At 40.9% G+C, this 25,513-nt stretch overlaps 1 protein-coding gene and 1 pseudogene across 5 annotated transcripts in view; both read right to left on the bottom strand.

Annotated features, from left to right (window-relative positions):
• The window catches only part of LOC102425285, a 66,798-nt pseudogene that overhangs the window by 17,984 nt on the left and 23,301 nt on the right, over nt 1-25,513 (bottom strand).
• LOC102418082 (zinc finger protein 91-like) overlaps nt 3,276-25,513 on the bottom strand; it is a 45,537-nt gene continuing 23,299 nt past the window's right edge. For 2 of the 5 annotated variants that reach the window (XM_023764935.1, XM_023764936.1), the window contains exons 3-6: nt 25,366-25,402; nt 24,544-24,670; nt 7,886-7,959; nt 3,276-6,394 (exon numbers count right to left, since the gene is read on the bottom strand). In XM_023764935.1, the coding sequence (XP_023620703.1) occupies nt 4,118-6,394; nt 7,886-7,959; nt 24,544-24,670; nt 25,366-25,398 (2,511 nt within the window). In that variant the 5' untranslated portion in view covers nt 25,399-25,402 and the 3' untranslated portion in view covers nt 3,276-4,117. Of the gene's footprint in view, nt 6,395-7,885; nt 7,960-8,690; nt 8,733-24,543; nt 24,671-25,365; nt 25,403-25,513 lie in introns of those variants that run through there. The other 3 variants (XM_014466848.2, XM_023764937.1, XM_023764938.1) reach the window with 3 other exon arrangements.

The raw sequence follows: 25,513 nt of genomic DNA, 5'->3' as shown, positions 1-25,513 counted from the left end.
TGAGCTGAGCGAGGGGGAGGTGAGGAGCCCCAGAGCCAAGACAAAGTGCAGGGACAGAGGCCGCGCGGGCAGGTGCGAGAAGGTCAGCCCCTCCTTGTTCAAAGTCTTTGAATTAAGCACATCATTACTCTTAATATTTGTAACATTGCTTTCCACAGTTAATATTAGGGGGACATACATGAATTCAATTTTTGACAAAATCTTTGCTACACGCACATTGTATCTTTAAGATTTCACTTGGAGTGGTTCTCAACCTGTGGGTCGCGACCTCTTTGGCAGTCAAACGACCCTTTCACAGGGGTCGCCTAAGACCATCCTGCATATCAGATATTTATATTATGATACATAACAGTAGCAACATTACAATTATGAAGTAGCAATGAAAATAATTTTATGGTTGGGGGTCACAACATGAGGTACTGTATTTAAAGGCCAGAAGGTTGAGAACCACTGACTTAGAGCCCTAACTGGTTTGGCTCAGAGGATAGAGTGTTGGCCTGTGGACTGAAAGGTCCCAGGTTCTATTCTGGTCAAAGGCAGGTACCTTGGTTGCGGGCACATCTCTAGTTGGGGGTGTGCAGGGGGCAGCTGATCGATGTTTCTAACTATCTCTCTCCCTTCCTCTCTGTAAAAAAAATCAATAAAATATATATTTCTTAAAAAAGATTTCTCTTAGCCGTAATCGGTTTGGCTCAGTGGATAGAGCGTCGGCCTGCGGACTGAAAGGTCCCAGGTTCGATTTCGGTCAAGGGCATGTACCTTGGTTGCGGGCACATCTCCAGGAGGAGGTGTGCAGGAGGCAGCTGATCGATGTTTCTAGCTCTCTATCTCTCTCACTTCCTCTCTGTGAAAAATCAATAAAATATATATAAAAACGATTTCTCTTAGATGTATATTGATTGATGGTTAGTACTGCTTAACGGTAGGTTACTTAGGCAAATTCACTATATTTTAACAACATCCCCAGTATGAATTCCTGATGCTGTGAACATTCATCCGGCCAAAAGTTCTTTAATTGCTTGTTTGTAATTTTTCTCTAATGAGTAGAACTCTGATATTTATTTCCATATGTAGTTCCCTCCCCAGGCTGTGTCCCATCTGCTGTCTGTTACCCTCTGTCCTGCTCCCCACACCTGGCTGACTCAGGGCTGCTCTCCCTCCGCTCCCTCATCCCTGAGCCCCCCTTTCTGTCCCTGAACTCGCTCCCCCAACTCTTCTCCTCTGAACGTGTCTCTGTCTCAAGTGCCTCCTCCTGTGTGGCCCCCACTTCTGCTCACCGGGACCCTCTCCCTCTCAGCCCCCCTTCCTCTCTGGGCTCCCCCTCCTCCCCATTTCTCCACTTCCTTCCTCCTCAGGCTACTTTCCCGAGTGACCCCCTCACTAGAGACCCCTCAATCACCTTTTCTCCCTCCCACCGGTCTTTCTTACTCCCTCTCCTGACACCTCCCAGCCTGGTTCCCCACCCCTGCGCAGTGACCACTCCACAAAGCCCCTCCCTACGGGGCAGGTGACCCCTTCTGGGGAAACTGCATTTTTCCCTTTAAGTCCCACCCCATGGAAACAGGCTCGTTATTTTTTAGAAAATTTGTGTAAGAGAGCATTTGAAACAAACCGATGACAAGCTGGAAGCAAATCTGAAATGCTCCCTTCAAGGCTCTTACTGAATGGGTGGGTGGCGGGGGTCAGCAGGGAAGGATCCCAGGCCTGAAGCCCTGGTGGCTTTAGAGGCCTCCTGGGAGTTGGGTGTGGACCAAAAGGGGCCACATGCTAACCTGGCTAAGGCAGGGAAGGCCCGTGTGGTGGCCTTCAGATACAGAAAGTGATCAGTATATAGTTTTTGACATTTGTAAAATAAGTAACAGAGTAACAGTAGGGGACTTTAATTTCCCATTGACATCAACGGATGCATCTTACAGAGAAAAAAATCAGTAAGGAAAATGTGGTCTTAAATGACACATTAGACAATATGGATTGGATTGGATATGTATACAGCAGTGATTATCAACTGGAGTGTCACACAGGCAAACTGGTGTGCTGTGAGAATTTTCACAAGCAACAGTGACTGTTTAATAGCACAGACTACAATACCCATAGATTGTCGAATAAAGTAAGTGACAATAGCCAACACTGTAATAGCTGTGTGGTGTGAATGGATCAAAATCAGACATTTTTTTGGCAGACTAGCAAAATATATATTTTGGTGGACCACTGAATATCAATAATTAGTTCACAAGTACCATGAGATTAAAAAGTGTTGAAATGTCTGGCTTGGAGCTTTTCACCCCAAAGCAGAAGAATATGCATCTGGACAAAATGAAGACATTCTGCCCTCTAACCCAAGGAACAGTGTCTGCTTAGTCTATTTACCTAATGGCCACGTGAAACACAAACACACACACAAACATCTTATGTGTATTTAGTATAAATACACCTCAACATTCATTCTTCACTACAGTACCAGAAAATGGAACTATTGTCTAGATAAGATTGAATTCTATGAATGATCTGGATCCATAGTATGTGTGTAACAGAACAAATTCATAAAGCCCTGGTCCAGATGAGCCATAGTCACAAAATATCAGGAGACACATATACATACAAATGCTCCATGGGTATGTCAGAAAGAATAAGAATATTGAACATCTTGTTTCTGTAATGATTTTGTCAGTCCTTTGGTTGGAACATGCTAGGAACTGCACTCTCCTACTGGGGATGTGCCATAACCAAGGTACATGCTCTTGACTGGAATCGAACCTGGGACCCTTCAGTCCGCAGGCCGACACTCTATCCACTGAGCCAAACCGGTCAGGGCACTGGTATAGGATTTGAGAAGGCAGAGGGAGAAACAGCAGTAACAACAGAGAATCATCGATCAGTTGCCTCTTGCGTGCACCCTACTGGAGATCTAGCCAACAAACAGGGCATGAGCTTTGATCAGGAAATGAACACTGACTTCCCAGTTCATGGGTCCACGCTCTACCACGGAGCTTCACAATGCAGGCAGTCCCACTGCTTACCAAAGTCACTCACGGTATATTTATGTGTTCCCTCCAGTACGAGTTTTCTTGTGTTGAACAAGACAACTAGGATAATTAAAAGTTGTGCCTCATTCTACACATGTAAGGCTTTCCTTCACAATGAGTTATCTGTTGTTAAAGAAGACTCCATTGAGAAGAAAAGGACTAACCTCAATTATTACATTTGCAAGGTTTCTTTCCAATATAAACTTTCTGATGTACAGAAAGGAATAAACACTGACTCAAGTTTTTCTCCCATTTTCTTTTTTCAAAATATATTTTTATTGATTTCAGAGAGGAAAAGAGAGGGAACGATAGAAATTTCAATGACCAGAGGGAATCATGGATCAGCTAGCTCCTGTATGCCCCACACTGGAGATTGAGTCTCCAACCAGGGCTTATGCCCAGCCAGGGAACTGCACAGACATTGTGGTTCATAGGTCAAAGCTAAACCACCAAGAAATGTCAGTCAGTGCTTTCTCACATTTTCTACAGTGAAAGGCTTTCCTCCACTATAAACATTGGTTATTCAGTAAAGTTGAGCTGTGGGTACAGGCTCTTGCACATACTGTACAATTTTAAGTTCTCTCTTTACTATGAAGTCTCTCATGTACAGCAATAAAAGATTGCTTTTTAATGGGTTTTCTACATGTTTTACATTCAGAAGGCTTCTTCCCATTTAGAATTCTGTGAGTTTGGTAAGTACTAATTGCTGGTAAAGGACTTATGACTCTCCTCAAATCTTTAATACTTCTCTCCAGTATGAACTCTCTGATGTGGAGAAAGTTTTGAGGGGTTGTCAAAGGATTTGCCACATTTTCCACACAAATTCGACACATACAGGCCTTCTCTCCAGTATGAACTCTGAAATGGGAAATAAGGGCTGAGTAATGCCTGCAGGCTTTGCCACATTCTCTACATTTGTAAGGCTTCTCTCCAGTGTGAACTCTCTGATGCTTACTAAAGGGTGAGGACTGGCAAAAGGCGTGGCCACAGTCTCTACATTCATGAAGACTCTCTCAAGTAGGGGTTATCTGAGGAGCAGGAAGGCCTGAGGAATGCCTGCAGACTTTGCCACATTATCTACATTTCTGAGGCTTCTATCTAGCATGAACTCTCTGATGATTAGTAAGGTTTGAGGACCGGGTAAAGGCTTTGCCACATTGTTTGCATTTGTAAGGCTTCTCACCACTATGAATTCTTTGATGGCGTGTAAATTTAGAGGACTCACTGAAGGCTTTGCCGCATTCATTACACATATAAGGCTTCTCACCAGTATGAACTCTTTGATGGTGTGTTAAGGTAGAGGAGTCACTGAAGGCTTTGCCGCATTCATTACACCTATAAGGTTTCTCTCCACTATGAACACTATGATGACGAGAAAGGGATAAGGAATAGGCATAGGCTTTGCCACATTCATTACATTTATAAGGCTTCTCTCCAGTATGAAATCTCTGATGCCTAGACAAGTTTGAGGAACGCCTAAACTCTTTGCCACATTCATTACATTGATAAGGCTTCTCTCCAGTATGAACTCTCTGATGATGAATAAGGGATTTTTCTACACTGAATCCTTTGCCACATTCTCTACATTTATAAGGCTTCTCCCCAGTATGAATTGTCTGGTGATAATTAAGAGACTGTGCCGCACTGAATCCTTTGCCACATTCTCTACATTTATAAGGCTTCTCCCTGGTATGAACTTTCTGATGATAATTAAGAGACTGTGTCGCACTGAATCTTTTCCCACATTCTCTACATTTATACGGCTTCTCTCCCGTATGAACTCTCAGATGCAAAGTAAGTTGTGAGGACTGTCTAAAGGTTTTGCCACATTCTTCACATTTATACGGCTTCTCTCCAGTATGAACTCTCTGATGCAAAGTAAGTTCTGAGGCCCGGCTAAAGACTTTGCCACATTCTCTACATTCATGACACTTCTCTCCAGTATGAGTTTTCTGATGGTCAGTAAGAGTTTGGGATTTCCTGAAGGCTTTGCCGCATTCTCTACATTTGTAAGGCCTCTCTCCAGTATGAACTCTACGATGATAACTAAGGGATGAGGAGTGCCCAAAGGCTCTGCCACATTCTCTACATTTGTAAAGCTTCTCACCAGTATGAATTGTCTGATGTCTATGAAGGGAGGAGGAATCACTAAAGGCTTTGCCACATTCTCTACATTTGTAAGGTTTCTCTCCAGTATGAACTTTCTGATGTCGAATCATATTTGAGGCAAGAAGGAATGCTCTACCACATTCTCTACATTTATAAAGCTTATCTTCATTATGAACACCTTGATGATTATTAAGACCTGTATGGCTGATAAAGGATTTGCCACATTCTCTACATTTGTAAGGTTTCTCTCCAGTGTGAATTCTCTGATGAATTCGAAGTCTTGAGGAACGCCTAAAGGCTTTGTCACATTCTGTACATTTATAAGGCTTTTCTCCAGTATGAACTCTCCGATGTCGATTAAGAGCTGCGGACTCAATGAACGCTTTGCCACATTCTGTACATTTATAAGGCTTCTCTCCAGTATGAATAAGCTGATGACGATTAAGGGAGGAGGACTGTCTAAAGGCTTTCAAACATTCGCTACATTGGTAAGGTTTCTCTCCAGTATGAACTTTCCGATGTCGAATCATGCTTGAGGCGCGGAGGAATGCTTTACCACATTCTCTACATTTATAAGGTTTCTCTCCAGTGTGAATTCTTTGATGAAGAATAAGGGTGGAGGGTAAGCTAAAGGCTTTGCCGCATTCTGAACAGTTATAAGTCTTTTTTCCCCTGTGATTTCTATGATGTTGAGTATGTCTTGAGGACTGACTAAAGCCTTTTCCATTTTCCTTGAGTTTGTAAAATTTTGCATTAGCATGAATTCTTCCCTCATGTACAATAAGAGACGAACGACATTGGAAGGCTTTCCCACATGCTTTACATTTGTAAGACTTCTCTCTAGTACGAATTCTCTTTTTTAGAGTACAACCTGAAGGCCAATTAGATGTTTTACCAGAATCTTTACATTTATAAGGTTTTTCTCCACTATGGATTGTTTCCTGTCCATTTAGATTGTATATTTGACTGGAGATTCTACCGCAAAGATTCCATTTGTAAGCCTCCTCCCCAGGATGAATATTCTCTTGCCCACTGTAATTTGAAGACTGCTGAAAAGAATGGACACATTGATTTCCTTGGCGTGTCTTCTTCACAATACGAATAACCTGACGTATATTGTGACTGGACATTTGGTCAAAGACATTTCCACTTTTCTGATGGTCCTCTGCAAGCTCACTTGTCCGATGATTAAGATATGACTCTTGCTTAAAGTTGTTCCAGTGTTCAATCCATTGATAATTGCTAGCTCCATTATGTGTACTCTGGTAATAATGGGAGACAGAAAGACCTTTAGTGAGAGTTATGATTACATTAAACATGTATCCTAGATCTATGAGAACCATTTTGTGATACTCATTAAAGTTTTCATAATATATTAATACTAGAGGCTTGGTGCATAAAAATTGTGCACTTAGGGTGGATCCCTCAGCCCAGTCTGCACCCTCTTGCAGTCTGGAAGCCCTCTGGAGATATCCAACTGTCGACTTAGGTCTGCTCCTTTCAGGTAATGGGTGTAAGCCAACAGTCAGACATCTTAGTGCTGACACGGAGGTGGGAGAAACTCCTGCCACCCCAGTTGCACTCACCAGCTGTGAGCCCAGCTTCTGGCTGAGCAGTGCTCTGCCTGTGGGAACGCACTGACCACCAGGGGCCAGCTCTCATGTTTTGCGGGATGGGGCAGAAACCAACTCTCCGACATCCCCTGAGGCATCCTGGATTGTTGAAAGGGTGCAGGCCAGGCAGAGGGACCCCACTGGTGCATGATCGGGGGCGGGGAGGGATGTGAAAGGTTGTCCAATCAGGAAGGGCCTGTGGTAGTGCTCCAGGGCCTGTCTGGCTCATCTCGCTCAGTCCTCATCGGCCTGACCCGAGCAGCAAGCTAACCTACTGGTTGGAGCGTCTGCCCCCTGGTGGTCAGTGTACATCATAGTGAGCAGTTAGTGGGCTTAGCATATCATTAGCATATTGTTTTGATTGGATGAATGGATGACTGGATGACGGAACACTTAGCATATTGGGCTTTTATTATATAAGATTATAGACAGAATATAAATACAACATCTTAATTGTTAGAGGAATAAGAATGAATCCTTGTTTAAAAGATTGCCAAACTGCTCAACCAGCATGACTCAGTGGTTGAGCTTCCAAGTATAAATAAGAAGATCACGGTTCCATTCCATGGGCCAGCTTGGGGATCAGTCCCCAGTGGGAGGCATGCAGGAGGCAGCCAATGAATAATTCTCTCTCATCATTGATATTTTCCTCTCCCTTTTCCTGTCCTTTACTCCATGAAATCAATAAAAATACATTTTTTAATTAAAAAAACCATACAAGATTGCCAAATTGAGCACATTATATTATATAGATACATTATAAATTTATACATTTTAGAAATGATTGAAAGTTTAATCCCACCCTACCTTTTAAACAATTGAAATGATTATTTACTCTAGAGACTACATGAGTTACTAGACTTTCCAGATTTCCTTTCCAAGATTGGGTAACAGTAAAAGGTTGTTTTCAATCTTCATGTGCAGAAACACAATGATCTGCCAATGTAACTGACTTTAATATGGGAGGTTTCCCAAATCCATACTACACCTGACATTGTTAGGTAACAAAAAATTTATTATGATAATTGTTCCAGATTAGTTCTGTTCATATTAAAATCCTCTCTTCTCATCACACTCTTCCTCAAATTCCAAGACTTTCATTAAGTGTACATTATCAAAGTGAAACCTTTTATATCTTACCAGTATTATTTCAGGGAATAAATTTTCTATTCCGGGCTTTGGCCTAAAGGCTTGGTTATCTTTAGGTGGCACAGCTGAAAGAAAACAAAATTTCAGGTTTGACAATCAGGTAAGTGCACAGCAAGTATTGACCAAATGACATTTTGGAGTACTCTAAGAACCAGTGAAGAATTCAAAGAAAGCTCAAGCTAGGTACAAGGAAGAAAACTCACATCAAATAGGGGCAAAGAGTTTCTTACATATGCCAACGATACCTGCTCAAACCCCTATCACACAATGGCAATATTATAACAACACTTCCAATTCCCAGTTTCTTTGCTGGAGACAGAGATGAGGGAAGTGCATGTTCAATGATCTCACTGTATTGAGGCATCTTCAAGAACATGTGTCTGTTGTGCATGACAGAGTGCGAATGGAATGGCAGTACACAGTGAGTGCCCTGTTGTGGCTGCTATAAAGAGACAATGATAAATTGTTCGAGCACCACAAACTGCAGTACTGAAGATGTGAATCAAACCTGAAAAGATACCATGGGTCTGAGAAAGACACAGAGAACATTTCAACTGTGAAATTAAACAGACAATGGTACGAAGAAAACAGGAACTGAAACCAATGTGCAATGAAAGTAGAATTTTTGCCACAGATGGTTATTATTTGTTTCCTCCTATAGAAAGGATGTTCAAAAGCCTGGTTGTTTACAATTCCAGAATCTCAACAAAAACATATCAAGTCATGCACAGAATCAGAAAAAGTGTACCATCAGAAAAACAAACTGGGACTGTGTCAATAGAAAGATATTATTTACCTGAAAAAGTTTGGCTCAGTGGATAGAGTGTCGGCCTGTGGGCTGAAGGGTCCCTGGTTCAAATCCAGTCAAAGGTACATGCCTTGGTTAAAGACTTGATACCCACAGGGGGGCCATGCAGGAGGGAGCCGATCAATGATTCTATCTCATCATTCATGTTTCTATCTCTCTCCCCCTCACTTTGTTTCAGAAATCAATAAAAATATATTTTAAAAAAGGAATGGAACTAAATATCTTAAAGCCAAAAAGGAGAAAAAAAATAGAACTAAATAATATCACCAAAATATTATAGAATCAAAATAAAAATACAATGAGAGAGTATCTTACAAACACAACCCTGAAAAGGGAGTTGAAAAACAGAATAGCCAAATTAAAAAATACAGTAGAATCATAACTTAAAACATCAAAGAATTTGCCTGGGAGAGAGGAACCAAGATGGAGGCCTAGGTAAACACCTGTTACCTGCTGCCTCCCACAACCACATCAAAATTACAAAACAACTATCCAAATGGCAGGAAAGCTGGCTGAGTGAAAGTACAACTAGAGAGGTAAAGAAGAAAGTGCAATGAGACTGGTAGGAGGTGCGAAACGGGCTGGCACAAGGGTGTGCCACTTTTTTAATTGGGAGGGAGGTACAAGCTTCCACTTGCTCTGAGCTCCAGTGCCGTGCGAGACTCGGGAGGCACACAGACACATACCGGGAGAAACTGGACTGTCTGGCATCGGGGCAGGAACACGGGGGCAGCTCTCTTCCGGACAGAGGTGCTTGCAGCGATCATTGTTCCTATGCTGGGACCTCCTAGGTGAAGAACTGACTGGCAGCCATTGCTCTTTGCTCCGCCCTGGAGATTCCTTGAGACCCTGCCTTACCCAATTTATAACCACACCCAAGCTGTGAGCAGAGGCTTTTGCATATGAAAGGCCTGTCCTTTCTCAGCCTAAAACCTGTCAAACAAGCTACAGCTGGTCAGGGAGCACCAAAGCTATCAAAAAAAGGACCTAAAAACTGGCACCAGCATCAGCCGCCTTGCTTCACAGCTGGGCCTCTTCTGGGCACTTCCAAACCGATACGAAGAGGGGGAATTTACAGATCTCTCCATAGCTCCTGTTGGGTGGTGCCACGCAGTGGCTGACTTTGCACCAATGTACCCAGTGGTCAGTGTGAGACCATACCAGTTTACAACTCTTCACATTCATAAGTGACACACTCAAAGGGAAGACTCTGTGAGCATCAAAGCCCCAATGAAGTGAGTTCTGCCCCATATGGGTATCTCCTGCACAGCAGCTCTCCCATTGTAGTCACAGCTTGTCCCCACAGCCAATTGGCCTGAAGGTCAATTCCCACCACTGATACCAACAGCAATCAAGGCTCAACTACAACAACACTGTGCATACAGCCCACAAAGGGATGCACCAAGAGTGTCCACCTCAGGTGATTGGGGAGGCTGAGCCACTGTGCCCGATAGGACACCAACTACACAAGGCCACGCTATCAACTCAAGGAGACTGAGCACTTACCTAGTACATAGAAACAAACACAGTAAAACTGACAAAATGCGAGACAAAGAAACATGTCATAAATGAAAGAAATGGAAGAAAGCAAACTACGGTATATAGAGTTCACAACCACAATTATAAGGTTACTCAAGAATCTTCTAGAAACCTCTGAGGAACTTAGTGAGACCTTCAAGGATCTTAAAGACAATGCCAAAAAATGGAAAAGGACCAGTCAGAAATTAAGCATACACTGACTATAATAAAGAATAATATATAAGGATTCAACAGTAGACTAGAGGATCCCAAGAATCAAGTCAATGATTAGAAATACAAGGAAGCAAAAACCACCCAACAGTAAGAGTAAAAAGAAAAAAAGAATACAAAAATATGAAGATAGTGTAAGGAGCCTCTGGGACAACTTCAAGCATACCAACATCCGAATTATGGGGGTGCCAGAAGAAGAAAGAGAGCAAGATATTGAAAACCTATTTGAAGAACTAATGACAGAAAACTTCCCCTACCTGGTGAAAGAAATAGACTTACAAGTCCAGGAAGCGCAGAGAACCCCAAACAAGAGGAATCCAAAGAGGACCACACCAAGACACATCATAAGTAAAATGCCAAGGGCAAAAGACAAAGAGAGAATCTTAAAAGCAGCAACAAAAATAGTTAGTTACCTACAAGGGAGTACCCACACAAGTGTCAGCTAATTTCTCAACAAAAACTATGTAGGCCAGAAAGGAGTGGCAAGAAATATTCAAATGATGAACAGCAAAAACCTACAACCAAGATTACTCTACCCAGCAAAGCTATCATTCAGAATTGAAAGTCAGATAAAGAGCTTCACAGACAAGAAAAAGCTAAAGGAGTGCATCACCACCACACCAGTCTTATATGAAATACTGAAGGGTATTCTTTAAGAAGAGGAAGGAGAAGAAAAAAATAAAGATAAAAATTATGAACAACAAAGTGAGAACAAATTCTATCTATTAACAAGTAAATCTAAAAGCCAAATGAATAAAAAATCTGATGAACAGAATAAACTGGTGAATGAATAGAATCAAGGGCATGGAAATGGAACAGTCTGACGATTCTCAGAGGGAAGGGGCTGTGGGGGGTGCGGGAAGAGTTTAGACAAAGTCTTATATGCATGAATGCAGTACCTATGGATATGTACAATAGGGTGGGGCGAGGGCTGGAGGTGGGGTGGGAAACGGGTGGAGGGGAACCAAGGAGAGCGGGAAGAGGGACATCTGTAATAACCTCAACAATAAAGATTTTAAAAAATAATTTTAAAAAAAGGATGAGAAAAAAAAATTTGCCTGGAAGCAGTGGCTCAATAGTTGAGCTTCAATCTATGAACTGGGTGGTCACAGTTTGGTTCCAAGTCAGGTTACAAACATGGATTGAAGGCTCAATATCCGATCAGGCAGGAGGCAGCCAATCGATGATTTTCTTTCTTCATTGATGTTTCTCTCTCTCTCTTTTCCTTCCTCTCTGTAATCAATAACGATACATTTAAAAAATAATAACTAATCAAATAATTTGTACATAAATCATTAAAATTTTGATTCTGAGAAGCCAATAAATATGAGGAAATATGAAGAGAAAATAAGAAACTCCTGAGGAGGAGAAAATGGCGGCGGTATAGACGGACGTGTCCGTGCCTTGTCCCGGAGCAGATAGGGTGAGCAGCTGAACCGAGTAACATCTAGCCCGAATAGGCAGAGGAAATTCAGCTGGGAGACAGTTTGCAGCCGGGAAAGGCAGAGTACTCCCAGAGAAAGGGGACTGTTGGAGACGGCGGCTGAAAACTCTCCCGGAATGGCTGGCTCAGCCGCTGAGTCCGCGCCATCTAGAGTGGCTGTTTTCGGAAGCGTATACATCCAGCGACCTTCAACCACAGCATCCAGGAATTGTCTACTGACCCGGAAACACTGGATCTAAAGCAGCGCGAATACGTGGACTCAGAGGAGCCCTGCTCCTCCTCAAGGAAAGGTCAGATTTTGCCTTGATAAAGGGTGTGGTTTGCAATTCAGGTTGGAGAGAGGAACGCATGCAGGGGTAGTCTGTGCCCCACAAGGTCTGCGGCCATTGGGGCCAGCGTGATCCGTGAGTGCGAAAGGGGTCTCACAGGGCTGCCGCCAGAAGGGAACGCTAAAAATAAGCCCATAGCTGGACTGGGTGCAAAAAGGCAGCCTTGGGTTTTGCCAGTGTACCAGCTGCTTAGTGCCAAGGGAGAGAGGATGTGCAGAAGAGACTGCACATAGAGCTGGACGGTGGAGGGTTGCTAGAGTTCGAGCACCTTCTCAGGCCCTTTTTTTTCCTCTCTCTCCCCCTTAAATCTTTGCATTTGATTATTAAACCCAATACATAGGATCGCCCAATTGGGGTCACTCACAGAGACTGCAGGGAAAAGTTGTTTTTGTGGAACCTGGGAATCAGAGCTGGGAGTAACAATCAAAGAAACAGCTCTATGGCAGAAACAGCTCTCCAAAAACACTGGCTAGAGAGAACTTAAAGCCTTGGAGGTCAATCAAGAAACACTGCCAACCAGAGGCTGAACCACAAACTGACTCTTCTGTAAACACAAATAAAGGCAGTCTGGGAAACAAATACTGCCTGCTTTAAAATCAGGACTGTGGTTTACAAAACGGAGGAACAGTGTATCGCAGGGAACTTCAACACTCTCCTGAATACCTGACAGGACTAAGGCGTGTCAAACAGAAGTGTAGAGGAACTGAAGGACCTTCACTACTGCACATTTTTATTTATCTATTTATTTTTCACCTTTTACTTAAGAAACTAATTTTTTTCTTTTTTCATCACCTGATTTTACCTTTTTAATTATTACATTTTTATTTATTTATTTATTTATTTATTTATTTTTTAAATATATATTTTATTGATTTTTTACAGAGAAGAAGGAAGAGGGACAGAGAGTTAGAAACATCGATGAGAGAGATAGATCAGCTGCCTCCTGCACGCCCCCACTGGGGATGTGCCTGCAACCAAGGTACATGCCCTTGACCGGAATCGAACCTGGGACCCTTGAGTCCGAAGGCCGACGCTCTATCCACTGAGCCAAACCGGTTCGGCTACATTTTTATTTTTAACCAGTATTATTTCTACTACCATTTTACCTTTTTTTAAAGTGTCATTATATTTTCTCTTTATCTTATTTTGGGATTAGTGTTCTACATTCTAGTTTCATCTTTCCTTTAGCATCATTTTACTTTACCTCAACTTTACCTTAACCAAAACTCTCCTCCTCACTTTTCCCCTTTTGTGGTTCTGTTTCTTACCCTATTCCTGCTTTAGATTTTTCATATTCCTTCTCTTTAATCAATGCTAAAATTTCACCCTACTTATATATCTAATTTCCAATCCCTTGCTCTAAATCCATATACACCTCTCTCTTCTCTTTCTTCACTATCCAAAATTTTTTTTCTCTCTGTCATTTGGTTGTTGTTTACTTGATTGTTCAGTATATTGGGGGTGTTTTTAATGCTTGTTTGTAAGATTGTTTTGCTTTTTCTTTCTATTTTTCTGTTTGTTTGTTTTGTTTTTCTCTTCCAATTTTTTTTTTTTTGCTCGTTTTCCCTTGCCTCACTTGTTATCAATTGTTGTTTATAGTTTGCATTCTGTTGCTGGAATTTGTTGGGATTAGTGGCTGTTCTATTGGAGTTTTCTCCATATAAATAGTTTCTTCCCCTCTTCTATTTCATTCTCTTTCTTTTCTCTCTCTTTTTTTTTTCCTTTTCCCAATTTCATTTTTGCACTCCTCTTTTTCCTTTTTTTTCCTCCTTTTTCTTCCTTATCCCCTAATTCTCTTTGATCTGGTGGTCATCTTTATTTGGGGTTATTAGTATCATGAATACATTAGTGTTCAGTACCTTGTGCTTTGTGCCTTGTTGTGTTATATTTTGTGCCTTTAAATCAATGCAGCAGAGAGAGAACTACATAACCAAACACCTGGAAAAGAGAGATCATGGGGAGACAAAGAAACAGCCCACATATGAAAGAAAAACAGGCATCACCAGAAAAGGAAGTAAACGAAATGGGGGCAATGGAGGCAAGCAACCTGTCAGAGAAAGAATTAAGAGAAATGGTCATAAGGTGGATGAAAAGAATGGAAGACAAATTCAACAATATGTGTAAGAACCAAGAGGAAATGAAGAAGAACCAAGAAGAAATGAAAAATGACATCACTGCTATAAAGAACTCAATAGAAAGCATCAACAGTAGACTAAAAGAAGCAGAGGACCGCATCAGTGAGCTAGAAGACGAGGTACGAAAAAATACCCAAGCAGGGCCAAACCGGTTTGGCTCAGTGGATAGAGGGTTGGCCTGTGGACTGAAAGGTCCCAGGTTCGATTCCAGTCAAGGGCATGTACCTTGGTTGCAGGCACATCCCCAGTGGGGAGTGTGCAGGAGGCAGCTGGTCGATGTTTCTCTCTCATCGATGTTTCTAACTCTCTATCCCTCTCCCTTCCTCTCTGTAAAACATCAATAAAATATATATTTTTTAAAAAAATACCCAAGCAGAGCAGGTTCTAGAAAATAAAATTAAAAAGCAGGAGAACCTAAGAGAACTTTGGGACAAGACAAAACGAAACAACATCCGCATAATAGGGGTGCCAGAAGAAGAGGAAACTGAGCAAGGAATAGAAAACCTGTTTGAAAAAATAATGACAGAAAACTTCCCTGATATAGGGAAGAAAAAACTCACACAAGCCCTAACCGGTTTGGCTCAGTGGATAGAGCGTTGGCCTGTGGACTGAAACGTCCCAGGTTTGATTCCAGTCAAGGGCATGTACCTTGGTTGCGGGCACATCCCCAGTAGGAGGTGTGCAGGAGGCAGCTGGTCGATGTTTCTAACTCTCTATCCCTCTCCCTTCGTCCCTGTGAAAAATCAATAAAATATATATTTTTTAAAAAAATAAAAATAAATAAATTAAAAACTCACAAAAATCGAAGAAGTTCACAGAGTCCCAAACAGAATGAACCCCAAAAGACCGACGCCAAGGCACACTGGCAAACACCAACGACAAAGCAAGAATCTTAAAAGTAGTGAGAGAGAGACAGAAAGCTACCTACAAAGGATCCCCCATCAGACTAGCGACGGATTTCTCAACAGAAACACATCAGGCAGGAAGGGAATGGAATGAAATATACAAAGTCATGCAAAGGAAGGGTCTGAATCCAAGAATACAGTACCCAGCAAGGCTATCAATCAAAACTGAGGGTGAAATCAGGAGCTTCACAGACAAAAAAGGACTACAGAAATTGATTACCACCAAACCAGCAATGCAAGAAATGCTAAAGGGCCCTAACCGGTTTGGCTCAGCAGATGGAGTGTCAACCTGGGGACTAAAGGGTACCGGGTTCGATTCTGATCAAGGGCATGTACCTTGGTTGCGGGCACATGCCCATTAGGGCGTGTGCAGGAGGCAGCTGATCGATGTTTCTCTCTCATCGATGTTTCTAACTTTCTATCCCTCTCCCTTCCTCTCTGTAAAAAATCAATAAAAAGAGATGCTAAAGGGTCTGCTGTAAAAAGAAAAAATAGGAAACGAAGAAGGAACACAGGGGTAAAGAATAAAAATGGCGACACACAAGTATCCATCAATAATAACTTTAAATGTAAATGGATTAAATGCCCCAATCAAAAGACATAGGGTAACTGAGTGGATAAGAAAACATGACCCATATATCTGCTGTCTACAGGAAACCCACCTCAGAAAAAAAGACGCACACAGACTGATGGTGAAAGGATGGAAAAAGGTTTTTTAGGCGAATGGAAATGAAAAAAAAAAGCTGGGTAAGCAATACTTATATCTGACAAATTAGATCTCAAAGTGAAGGACATAAAAAGAGATAAGGAAGGCCGCTTCATAATACTAAAGGGAGCAATCCAACAAGAAGAAATAACTCTGGTAAACATATACGCACCCAATATAGGAGCACTCAAATACATAAGAAAACTTCTGGAGGGGACCAAGGGAGAGATTGACAGCAATACAATCATAGCAGGGGACTTTAACACCCCACTATCACCATTGGACAAATCCTCTAAACAAAAAATCAGCAAAGAAACATCAATCCTAAGTGACTCACTAGATTGGATGGAATTAATTGACATCTTCAGAACATTTCATCCCAAAGCCACAGAATACACATTCTTCTCAGGTGCACATGGGTCATTTTCAAAGATAGACCATATATTGGGTCACAGGCAAAGTCTCTTCAAATTCAAGAAGATAGAAATCATATCAAGCATCTTCTCAGATCACAATGGCATGAAACTGGAAATCAACTACAATAAAAACAATCCAAAAAAATCAAACACATGGAGGTTAAATAGCATGCTATTAAACAATGAATGGGTTACCAGAGAGATCAAAGAAGAAATAAAAAACATCATGGCAAAAAACGACAAACACAACAATCCAAAACCTATGGGATACAGCAAAAGCAGTCTTGAGAGAGAAGTTCATAGCTCTACAAGGCTACTGCAAAAAACAAGAAACAATGATAATAAATTACTTAGCCCTACAACTCAAAGAGTTAGAAAGAGAGCAACAAGAAAGGCCCAGAGTGAGCAGAAGGAAAGAAATAATAAAGATCAGAGAGGAGATAAATGACATAGAGACCAAAAAAACAATACAAAAGATCAACAAAACCAAGAGCTGGTTCTTTGAAAGGATAAACAAGATTGATTGCCGAAACCGGTTTGGCTCAGTGGATAGAGCATCGGCCTGCGGACTGAAGGGTCCCAGGTTCGATTCCAGTCAAGGGCATGAACCTGGGTTGCGAGCACATCCCCAGTAGGGAGTGTGCAGGGGCGGCTGATCGATGTTTCTCTCTCATCTATGTTTCTGACTCTCTATCTCTCTCCCTTCCTCTCTGTAAAAAATCAAGAAAATATATATATTAAAAAAAAAAAGATTGATGAACCTCTAGCCAGGCTCACCAAGAAACAAAGAGAGAGGACCCAAATAAACAAAATCAGAAATGAAAGAGGAGAAATAACAACAGACCCCACAGAAATACAAAGGATTGTTAAAAAATACTACGAACAACTCTACTCCAACAAACTAGACAACCTGGAGGAAATGGACATATTCCTAGAAAAATACAACCTTCCAAAACTTAATCAGGAAGAAGCTAAAAGTCTCAATAGGCCAATAACTATGGAGGAAATTGAAGCAGTCATCAAAACGCTTCCAGCAAACAAAAGCCCGGGGCCAGACGGCTTCACAGGGGAGTTTCACCAAACATTCAAGGAAGAACTAAAACTTATCCTCCTTAGAATATTCCAAAAAATTCAAGAGGAAGGAACACTTCCAAGGTCATTCTATGAAGCCAGCATCACCAAAATCAGACAAAGACAACACAATGAAAGAGAATTACAGGCCAATATCCCTCATGAACATAGATGCCAAAATGCTCAACAAAATCCTAGCAAATCAGATCCAGCAGTACATCAGAAAGATCATACACCATGACCAAGTTGGATTTACCCCAGGGATGCAAGGATGGTACAATATCCGCAAATCAATAAACATAATACATCACATAAACAAATTTGAGAGATAAAAACCACGTAGTCATATCAATTGATGCAGAAAAAGCATTTGACAAAATCCAACACCCTTTCTTGATAAAAACTCTCAGCAAGGTGGGAATAGAAGGATCATACCTCAACATAATAAAAACCATATATGACAAACCCACAGCCAACATCATACTCAATGAACAAAAACTAACACCATTTCCCCTAAGAACAGGAACAAGACAGGGATGCCCACTCTCACCACTCCTGTTCGACATAGTACTGGAAGGATTAGCCATTGCAATTAGATAAGAAGAAATAAAAGGCATCAAAATTGGAAAAGAAAAAGTAAAACTGTCCCTATTTGCAGATGACATGATATTATACATAAAAAACCCTAAAGACTCCATCAAAAAACCATTAGACTTAATAAATGAATTTGGCAATGTACCAGGATACAAAATTAACGCCAAGAAATCTGAGGCATTTCTATACACCAATAGTGAACTTACAGAAAGAGAGACTAAAAAAACAATCCCATTTACCATCGCACCAAAAAAATTAAGATACCTAGGAATAAACTTAACTAAAGAGGTAAAAGACCTCTACTCAGAAAAATACAGTACGTTGAAAAATGAGATAGAGGAAGACATAAACAGATGGAAGAACATACCATGTTCTTGGATTGGTAGAATCAACATCATAAAAATGTCCATACTACCCAAAGCAATCTATAAATTCAATGCACTTCCCATTAAAATACCAATGGCATATTTCACAGACCTAGAACGAACTCTCCAAAAATTCATCTGGAATAAAAAAAAGACCCCGAATAGCTGCAGCAATTCTGAGAAAGAACAAAGTAGGTGGGATCTCAATACCAGATATCAAGCTGTATTACAAAGCCACTGTTCTCAAAACTGCCTGGTACTGGCACAAGAACAGACATATAGATCAATGGAATAGAATAGAGAGCCCAGAAATCGACCCGAACCAGTATGCTCAATTCATATTTGACAAAGGAGGTAAGAACATACAATGGAGACAAGATAGTCTCTTCAATAAATGGTGTTGGGAAAATTGGACAGATACATGCAAAAAAATGAAACTAGACCACCAACTTATGCCATACACAAAAATAAACTCAAAATGGATAAAGGACTTAAATGTACGACGGGAAACCATAAAAATACTAGAAGAATCCAAAGGCAACAAAATCTCAGACATATGCAGAAGCAATTTCTTCACCGATACAGCTCCTAGGGCATTGGAAACTAAAGAGAAAATAAACAAATGGTACTACATCAAAATAAAAAGCTTCTGCACAGCAAAAGAAACCAAAAACAAAACAACAAGAAAGCCCACTGCATGGGAGAACATATTTGCCAATGTTATCACAGATAAGGGTTTAATCTCCAACATTTATAGGGAACTCATACAACTTAACAAAAGGAAGATAAACAATCCAATCAAAAAATGGGCAAAGGACCTAAATAGATACTTTTCAAAAGAGGACATTCAGAAAGCCAAGAGACATATGAAAACATGCTCAAAGTCACTAATCATCCGAGAAATGCAAATCAAAACAACAATGAGGTACCATCTCACACCTGTCAGAATGGCTATCATCAACAAATCAACAAACGACAAGTGCTGGAGAGGATGTGGAGAAAAAGGAACCCTTCTGCACTGCTTGTGGGAATGCAGACTGGTACAGCCACTATGGAAGACAGTATGGAGTTTCCTCAAAAAACTAAAAATGGAACTCCCATTTGACCCCGTAATCCCACTTCTAGGAATATATCCCAAGAAAACAGAAACATCAATCAGAAAGGATATATGCACCCCTATGTTCATAGCAGCACAATTCACCATAGCTAAGATCTGGAAACAGCCTAAGTGCCCATCAGTAGATGAATGGATTAGAAAACTGTGGTACATCTACACGATGGAATACTATGCTGCTGTAAAAAAGAAGGAATTTTTACCATTTGCAACAGCATTGATGGAACTGGAGAGCATTATGCTAAGTGAAATAAGCCAGTCAATGAAGGAAAAATACCACATGATCTCACTCATTTATGGATAATAAAGATCATTATAAACTTATGAACAAAAATAGATACAGAGGCAGAGTAGCCTTGAACAGACTGTCAAACTACAGCAGGAAGGCCGGGGAGGGTTGGGGGCCAGGAGGGGAGGGTAAGAGATCAACCGAAGGACTTGTATGCATGCATATAAGCATAACCAATGGACATAAGACACTGGGGGGGGTAGGGGAGTCGAGGGGATTGTCAAGGGCGGGGAAAAAAAGGAGACATATGTAATACTCTTTGTAATACTTTAAGCAATAAAACAATAAAATCTAAAATAAAAGTATCAGCTGTCATTAGTACCTAAAGTGACCTAAACATACAAAGCAATCCCTATCAAAGTCCCAGTGACACCTCTAGTGGAAATAGAAAAGCTCTTTCTAAAATTAATGTGAATGTCACAGGACTCCATGTAATCAAGTCAATCAAGAAAAGAATGTATGGCCCTAAATGTTTTGGCTCAGTGGATAGAGCATCAGCCTGCGGACTGAAGGGTCCGAGGTTCGATTCCAGTCAAGGGCATGTACCTTGGTTGCAGGTACATCCCTATTGGGGGGTGTGCAGGAGGCAGCTATTGATGTTTCTCTCTCTTTGATGTTTCTAACTCTCTATCCCTCTCCCTTCCTCTCTGTAAACAATCAATAAAATATATTTAAAAACGAAAAGAATGTATGAAATTAAAGGCTTCAGGCTTCCTGATTATAAAACGTACTTCAAAGGTTCAAAGCTTCTGTTATCAAAAAACTATAATGCAGCCCTAGCCGGTATGGCTCAATGGATAGAGTGCCGAACTGTGAACTGAAAAGTCCCAGGTTTGATTCCTGTCAAGGGCACATGGGAGGGTGGCAGACTTGATCCCCAGTTGGGGACATGTAAGAGGCAGCCTATCAATGATTCTCTCTCCTCATTGATGTTTCTAACTATCTCTTCCTCTCCCTTCCTCTCTGAAATCAATAAAAAAAAACAAAAAATTATAAACAAAGAAATAAAAAACCTGTGATACAGACATTATGAGAAATAATGTAGGAAGGTAGAATAAAAGACCTACATAGACATTCTCCTGGAAAGGTCTAAAGATCTTCACCAAGGGTGCCTAAACTACAGATAAGAAAAGGACATTCTCGCCTTGCAGGAGTAGCTCAGTTGTTTACAGTGTGGTCCCCATACCAAAACACTGCAGCTTTGATGTTTGCTCACGGCACACTACAAAGTCACCAATGTCGCATCCGAATCACGGCGCCAAAAAAAAAAAATTTAAAAAATGAAATAAAATAAAAAGTCACCAATGAATGCATAACTAAGTGGGGAAATAAATGTACCTCTCTCTCTCTCTCTCTCTCCTCCCACCCAACCCCCAATATTTCTCCCTTCCTATAAAATCAATAATAATAGTGTTGGCTGTGATTACATAATTTCATTACATGAACTACACATGCAATGACCTTAAATTGGAATGCTAACAGTATAAGCTGTCACGAGTACCCAAGGTTGACATAAACATTCAAAGCCGTCACTATCCACGTCCCAGTGACACTTTTCAGAAAATTAGCAAACCTCATCCTAAAATGGGTAAGAAATGACACAGGACACCAGGGGAACCAAAACAAACATGGGAGAGACAGTATAACCTTAATGGCATCACGCTTCCTGATTTCAAAAAATATTTCAGCCCTGACTGGTTTGGCTCAGTGGATAGAGCGTCAGCCTGTGGACTGAAAGGTCCCAGGTTCGATTCCGGTCAAGGGCATGTACCTTGGTTGCAGGCACATTCCCAGTAGGGGGTGTGCAGGAGGCAGCTGATCTATGTTTCTCTCTCATCAATATTTCTAACTCTCTATACCTCTCCCTTCCTCTCTGTAAAAAAAAAAAAAATTCAAAACTGGTGTGATCCAAAAAGTATCATTTACACAATAAGACACAGGTAAATAAAGGAGCACGGTAGGCCCTGGCCAGTGTGGCTCAGGGTTAGAGCATCATCCTGTGCACTTCAGGATGGCTGGTTCAATTCCCCTTAAAGGGCACATACCTCATTTGCAAATTCTCACGCAACCTAGGTAGAGGCATGAGCATAAGGGGACCAGTCGATGTGTCTCTCTCACATCGATGTTTCCCTCTCTCCCCCCTGTCCTTCTTCCCACCCTTTCACTCTCTCTGAAAATCAATGGAAAAAATGTGCTCATGTGCGGATTAACAGCAAGTACAAAACGGAAGCACTGTAGAATAAAGAACCTACTTACAACTTCTCATGCATGAGGTAAAATGATCTTCTACATGGGTGCTTACACCACCAAAGAAGTAAAGGATATTCTCACATATATGGATAGTGTTGAGATACTCAGATGTCTACTGATAAAGGAATGAGTGCAGTTGGACTGTTATTAAACACAATAAACAAATATTAAACCAAAATGGATAAAAGATTGAAACATTAAACTAGTAATAACTCAATCTGTAAAAAGAGGAGTTATAGAAATGTGTTTGGTGTGTTTTTTTTGTTTGTTTTTTAAATACATTTTATTGATTTTTTACAGAGAGGAAGGGAGAGGGATAGAGAGTTAGAAACATCGATGAGAGAGAAATATCGATCAGCCGCCTCCTGCACATCTCCTACTGGGGATGTGCCTGCAACACAGGTACATGCCCTTGACCGGAATCGAACCTGGGACCTTTCAGTCCGCAGGTCGACGCTCTATCTACTGAGCCAAACCAGTTTCGGCTGGTTTTTTTAAAATACATTTTTATTGCTTTCAGAGGGGAAGGGAGGAGAGAGAGATACAAACATTAAGAGATTCACTGATTGACTGCCTCCTGCATGGCCCATAGTGGGGATGGAGCCTCCATCCTGCTCATGCAACCTTGATTGGAATTGAACCCAGGACCCTTCAGTCCACAGGTTGATACTCTATCCACTTAGCCAATCCGGCTAGGTCATATAGAAAAGTTTTTATGATATTTCATTTTTTATTATAGTACTAAATGGAAAGGTAAACAAAACAAAATAGTCAAAAGGCATTACACCCCATATACTTTAGAAATAACTTCACAATAAAGCAAATTGTCAGTGCGTTCACAATACAAACTGTGAAATGGGGAAAAATGTCTGCAAAATATATTATCTGATAAGTACTTAATATCTGTAATATATAAAGACCTTTTACAAGACAACATGAAAAAAGAAGTAACACAATTTAAAAAATGTCCAGCCCTAATCGGTTTGGCTCAGTGGATAGAGGGTTGGCCTGCGGACTGAAAGGTCCCAGGTTCAATTCCAGTCAAGGGCATGTACCTTGGTTGTGGGCATATCACCAGCAGGGGTTATGCAGGAGGCTGCCGATCCATGTTTCTCTCTAAGAAACATAGTCAATGAACTTTACCATCACTCTTAAAAATACTGGTTTGCATATATCTTCCTAGAAATAACAAAGAAACTAAAATAATTAAGAACTGAGACTACAGAAGAATAAGTTTGACATACCAGAGAAACCACCAAGTAACAACAACAACAACAAAAGCCCAGCAATGTTACATCCTCAAAAGCTAAAGATCCCAAATATATAAGGAACTCATACATCTTAACACCAAAAAGACAGTATGATTGAAAAATGGGCAAAGGATCTGAATATAGATGTGCAATAGACATATTAAATGATGTTCAACTCATTCATCATCAGAGAAATGCAAATTGACACCACCATGAAATACTAACGAACACCTAACAGGATGCCAACGACATGTATTACCAATGAAGTGGAGAAATGAGAACATTCATACACTGTCAGCAAAATTATAAAAACACTGGTGCAGCCACTAACAAAACACAATGGAGGGTTTTCCAATATTTACAAACAAGTACCAGGTAACACAATGGTTCCATATCCGGCGATTTATACAGAGAACACAAACTCACAAAGTTATACCCACCAATGGTCAGGGCACACACAAAAAAATCAATTAATGCCCAGCTGAAGTTTGTATGCCTCTCTCACTCTCCCTTCCTCCCTGAAATCAACTAAATCTTAAAAAATCAAAAAATAAAAGAAAATGGAGTGTGAGTTTTGATAGAGGCTTTCCCATTTTCAATCCAGTTTGTACTATGGCCAGAAGACATGGTAGAATGTTAGAATATTCCAGAAAATAATTTTCTAAAATATTATTTTAGAAAATAATATGCAGGAGGCAGCTGATCCATGTTTCTCTCTAAGAAACATAGTCAATGAACTTTACCATCACTCTTAAAAATAGTACCTGATAGTACCTTAATTACTGTAGACAACATGTAAAGTGTGCAAACTGAGTTCCTAATTAATATACGTCACAAAGTTTTCAACACCCAAGGTCCCCCAATTTGTTCCCATTTAAAAAAACATATTTTTTCATTGTTTTCAGAGGGGAAGGGAGAGGAAGAGAGAGATAGAAACATCAACGATAGAGAACCATTGATAGAATGTCTCCTGCACGCCCCCTACTGGGGAGTGAACCACCAACCCGGGCATTGGCCTTGACCAGAATCAAAGGTGGGACCTTTTAGTGTGCAGGACGGTGATCTATCCAATGAGCCAAACAGCTAGTGCCCAATTTCTTCCTTGAGAGCAAGAATCTAGCATAGAAAGCAGAAGATGTTAAAATAACCCTCAGAGATGTTAAAATAATAAAGGAAACAAAACCCTGTGGAGGAGTAGGAATTCAGGAAGGAAGTCATCCTTACCCACGGACACCAAGTTGTTGTAGTTCTCCAACATCACATCCAGGTACAATTTCTGCTGAGCTGGGTCCAGGCATTCCCATTCCTCCTGAGAGAAATCTATGGCCACATCCCTGAAGGTCACCGGTTCCTGAAAGAAAAAACAGGATTACCAAGAGGTCACCAGATGAGTTCATAATGTCACCCAACATGAAAACAGTGTTAAAAGAGGTTTGGGTCTAGGGGAGTATCCTGAATCACCCAATAAGATCACTTTGCCCCAGTAACATTCTCTGATATGTTTTCTGACACTGACACATGTCCACAAATTCACGGTACAGATTTTACTTTACAAGAAATAAACTTTAAAATTAAGGCATAGCCCTAGCCAGTTTGGCTCAGTGGATAGAGTCTCAACCTGTGGACCGAAGAGTCCCAGGTTCAATTCCAGTCAAGGGCACATGCCTGGAGTGCAGGCTGGATCCCCAGTAGGGGTTGTGAAGGAGGCAGCCAATCAATGATTCTCTCTCTCTTCATTGATGTCTCTCTCTGTCTATCTCCCTTCTTCTCTGAAATCAACAAAAATATATTTCAAGAAATAAATACATTAAATAAAATTAAGGCATGGAAACAGGCATATGGATTTCTGAGTGCTGTATTTGCATTGTTCAGAGTTGGTGGTATATATTTTTCAGCTGGCAATGTCATGCTGGTTGGAAGTATACGGACTTCTTCTCAAGTGTGAAGCAGACCACAACAAAATGTACTTCTGAAAAGATACAGATTCTGATCCAGGTTCTCAGATGGGGCCTGTGTTTCCACATGTGTCATAAGCTCATTTTTTACCTGTGATGCCAATGTTTCCTCATCATGCGCCATACTTCTGAATACACAGAAAAATAAAAGACAAGGAAAAATTCATACAGAATTTGAACTAAATAGGTTTGTTGCTGGAATACAGTTCTCATAGAATGGACACATAGGAACTACCATT

Source organism: Myotis lucifugus, unplaced genomic scaffold, assembly GCF_000147115.1.
Source record: "Myotis lucifugus unplaced genomic scaffold, Myoluc2.0 scaffold_365, whole genome shotgun sequence".
NCBI lineage: Eukaryota > Metazoa > Chordata > Mammalia > Chiroptera > Vespertilionidae > Myotis > Myotis lucifugus.
Note: the sequence above shows the minus strand (reverse complement) of the source record. Positions and strands in the feature narration are given on the sequence as shown.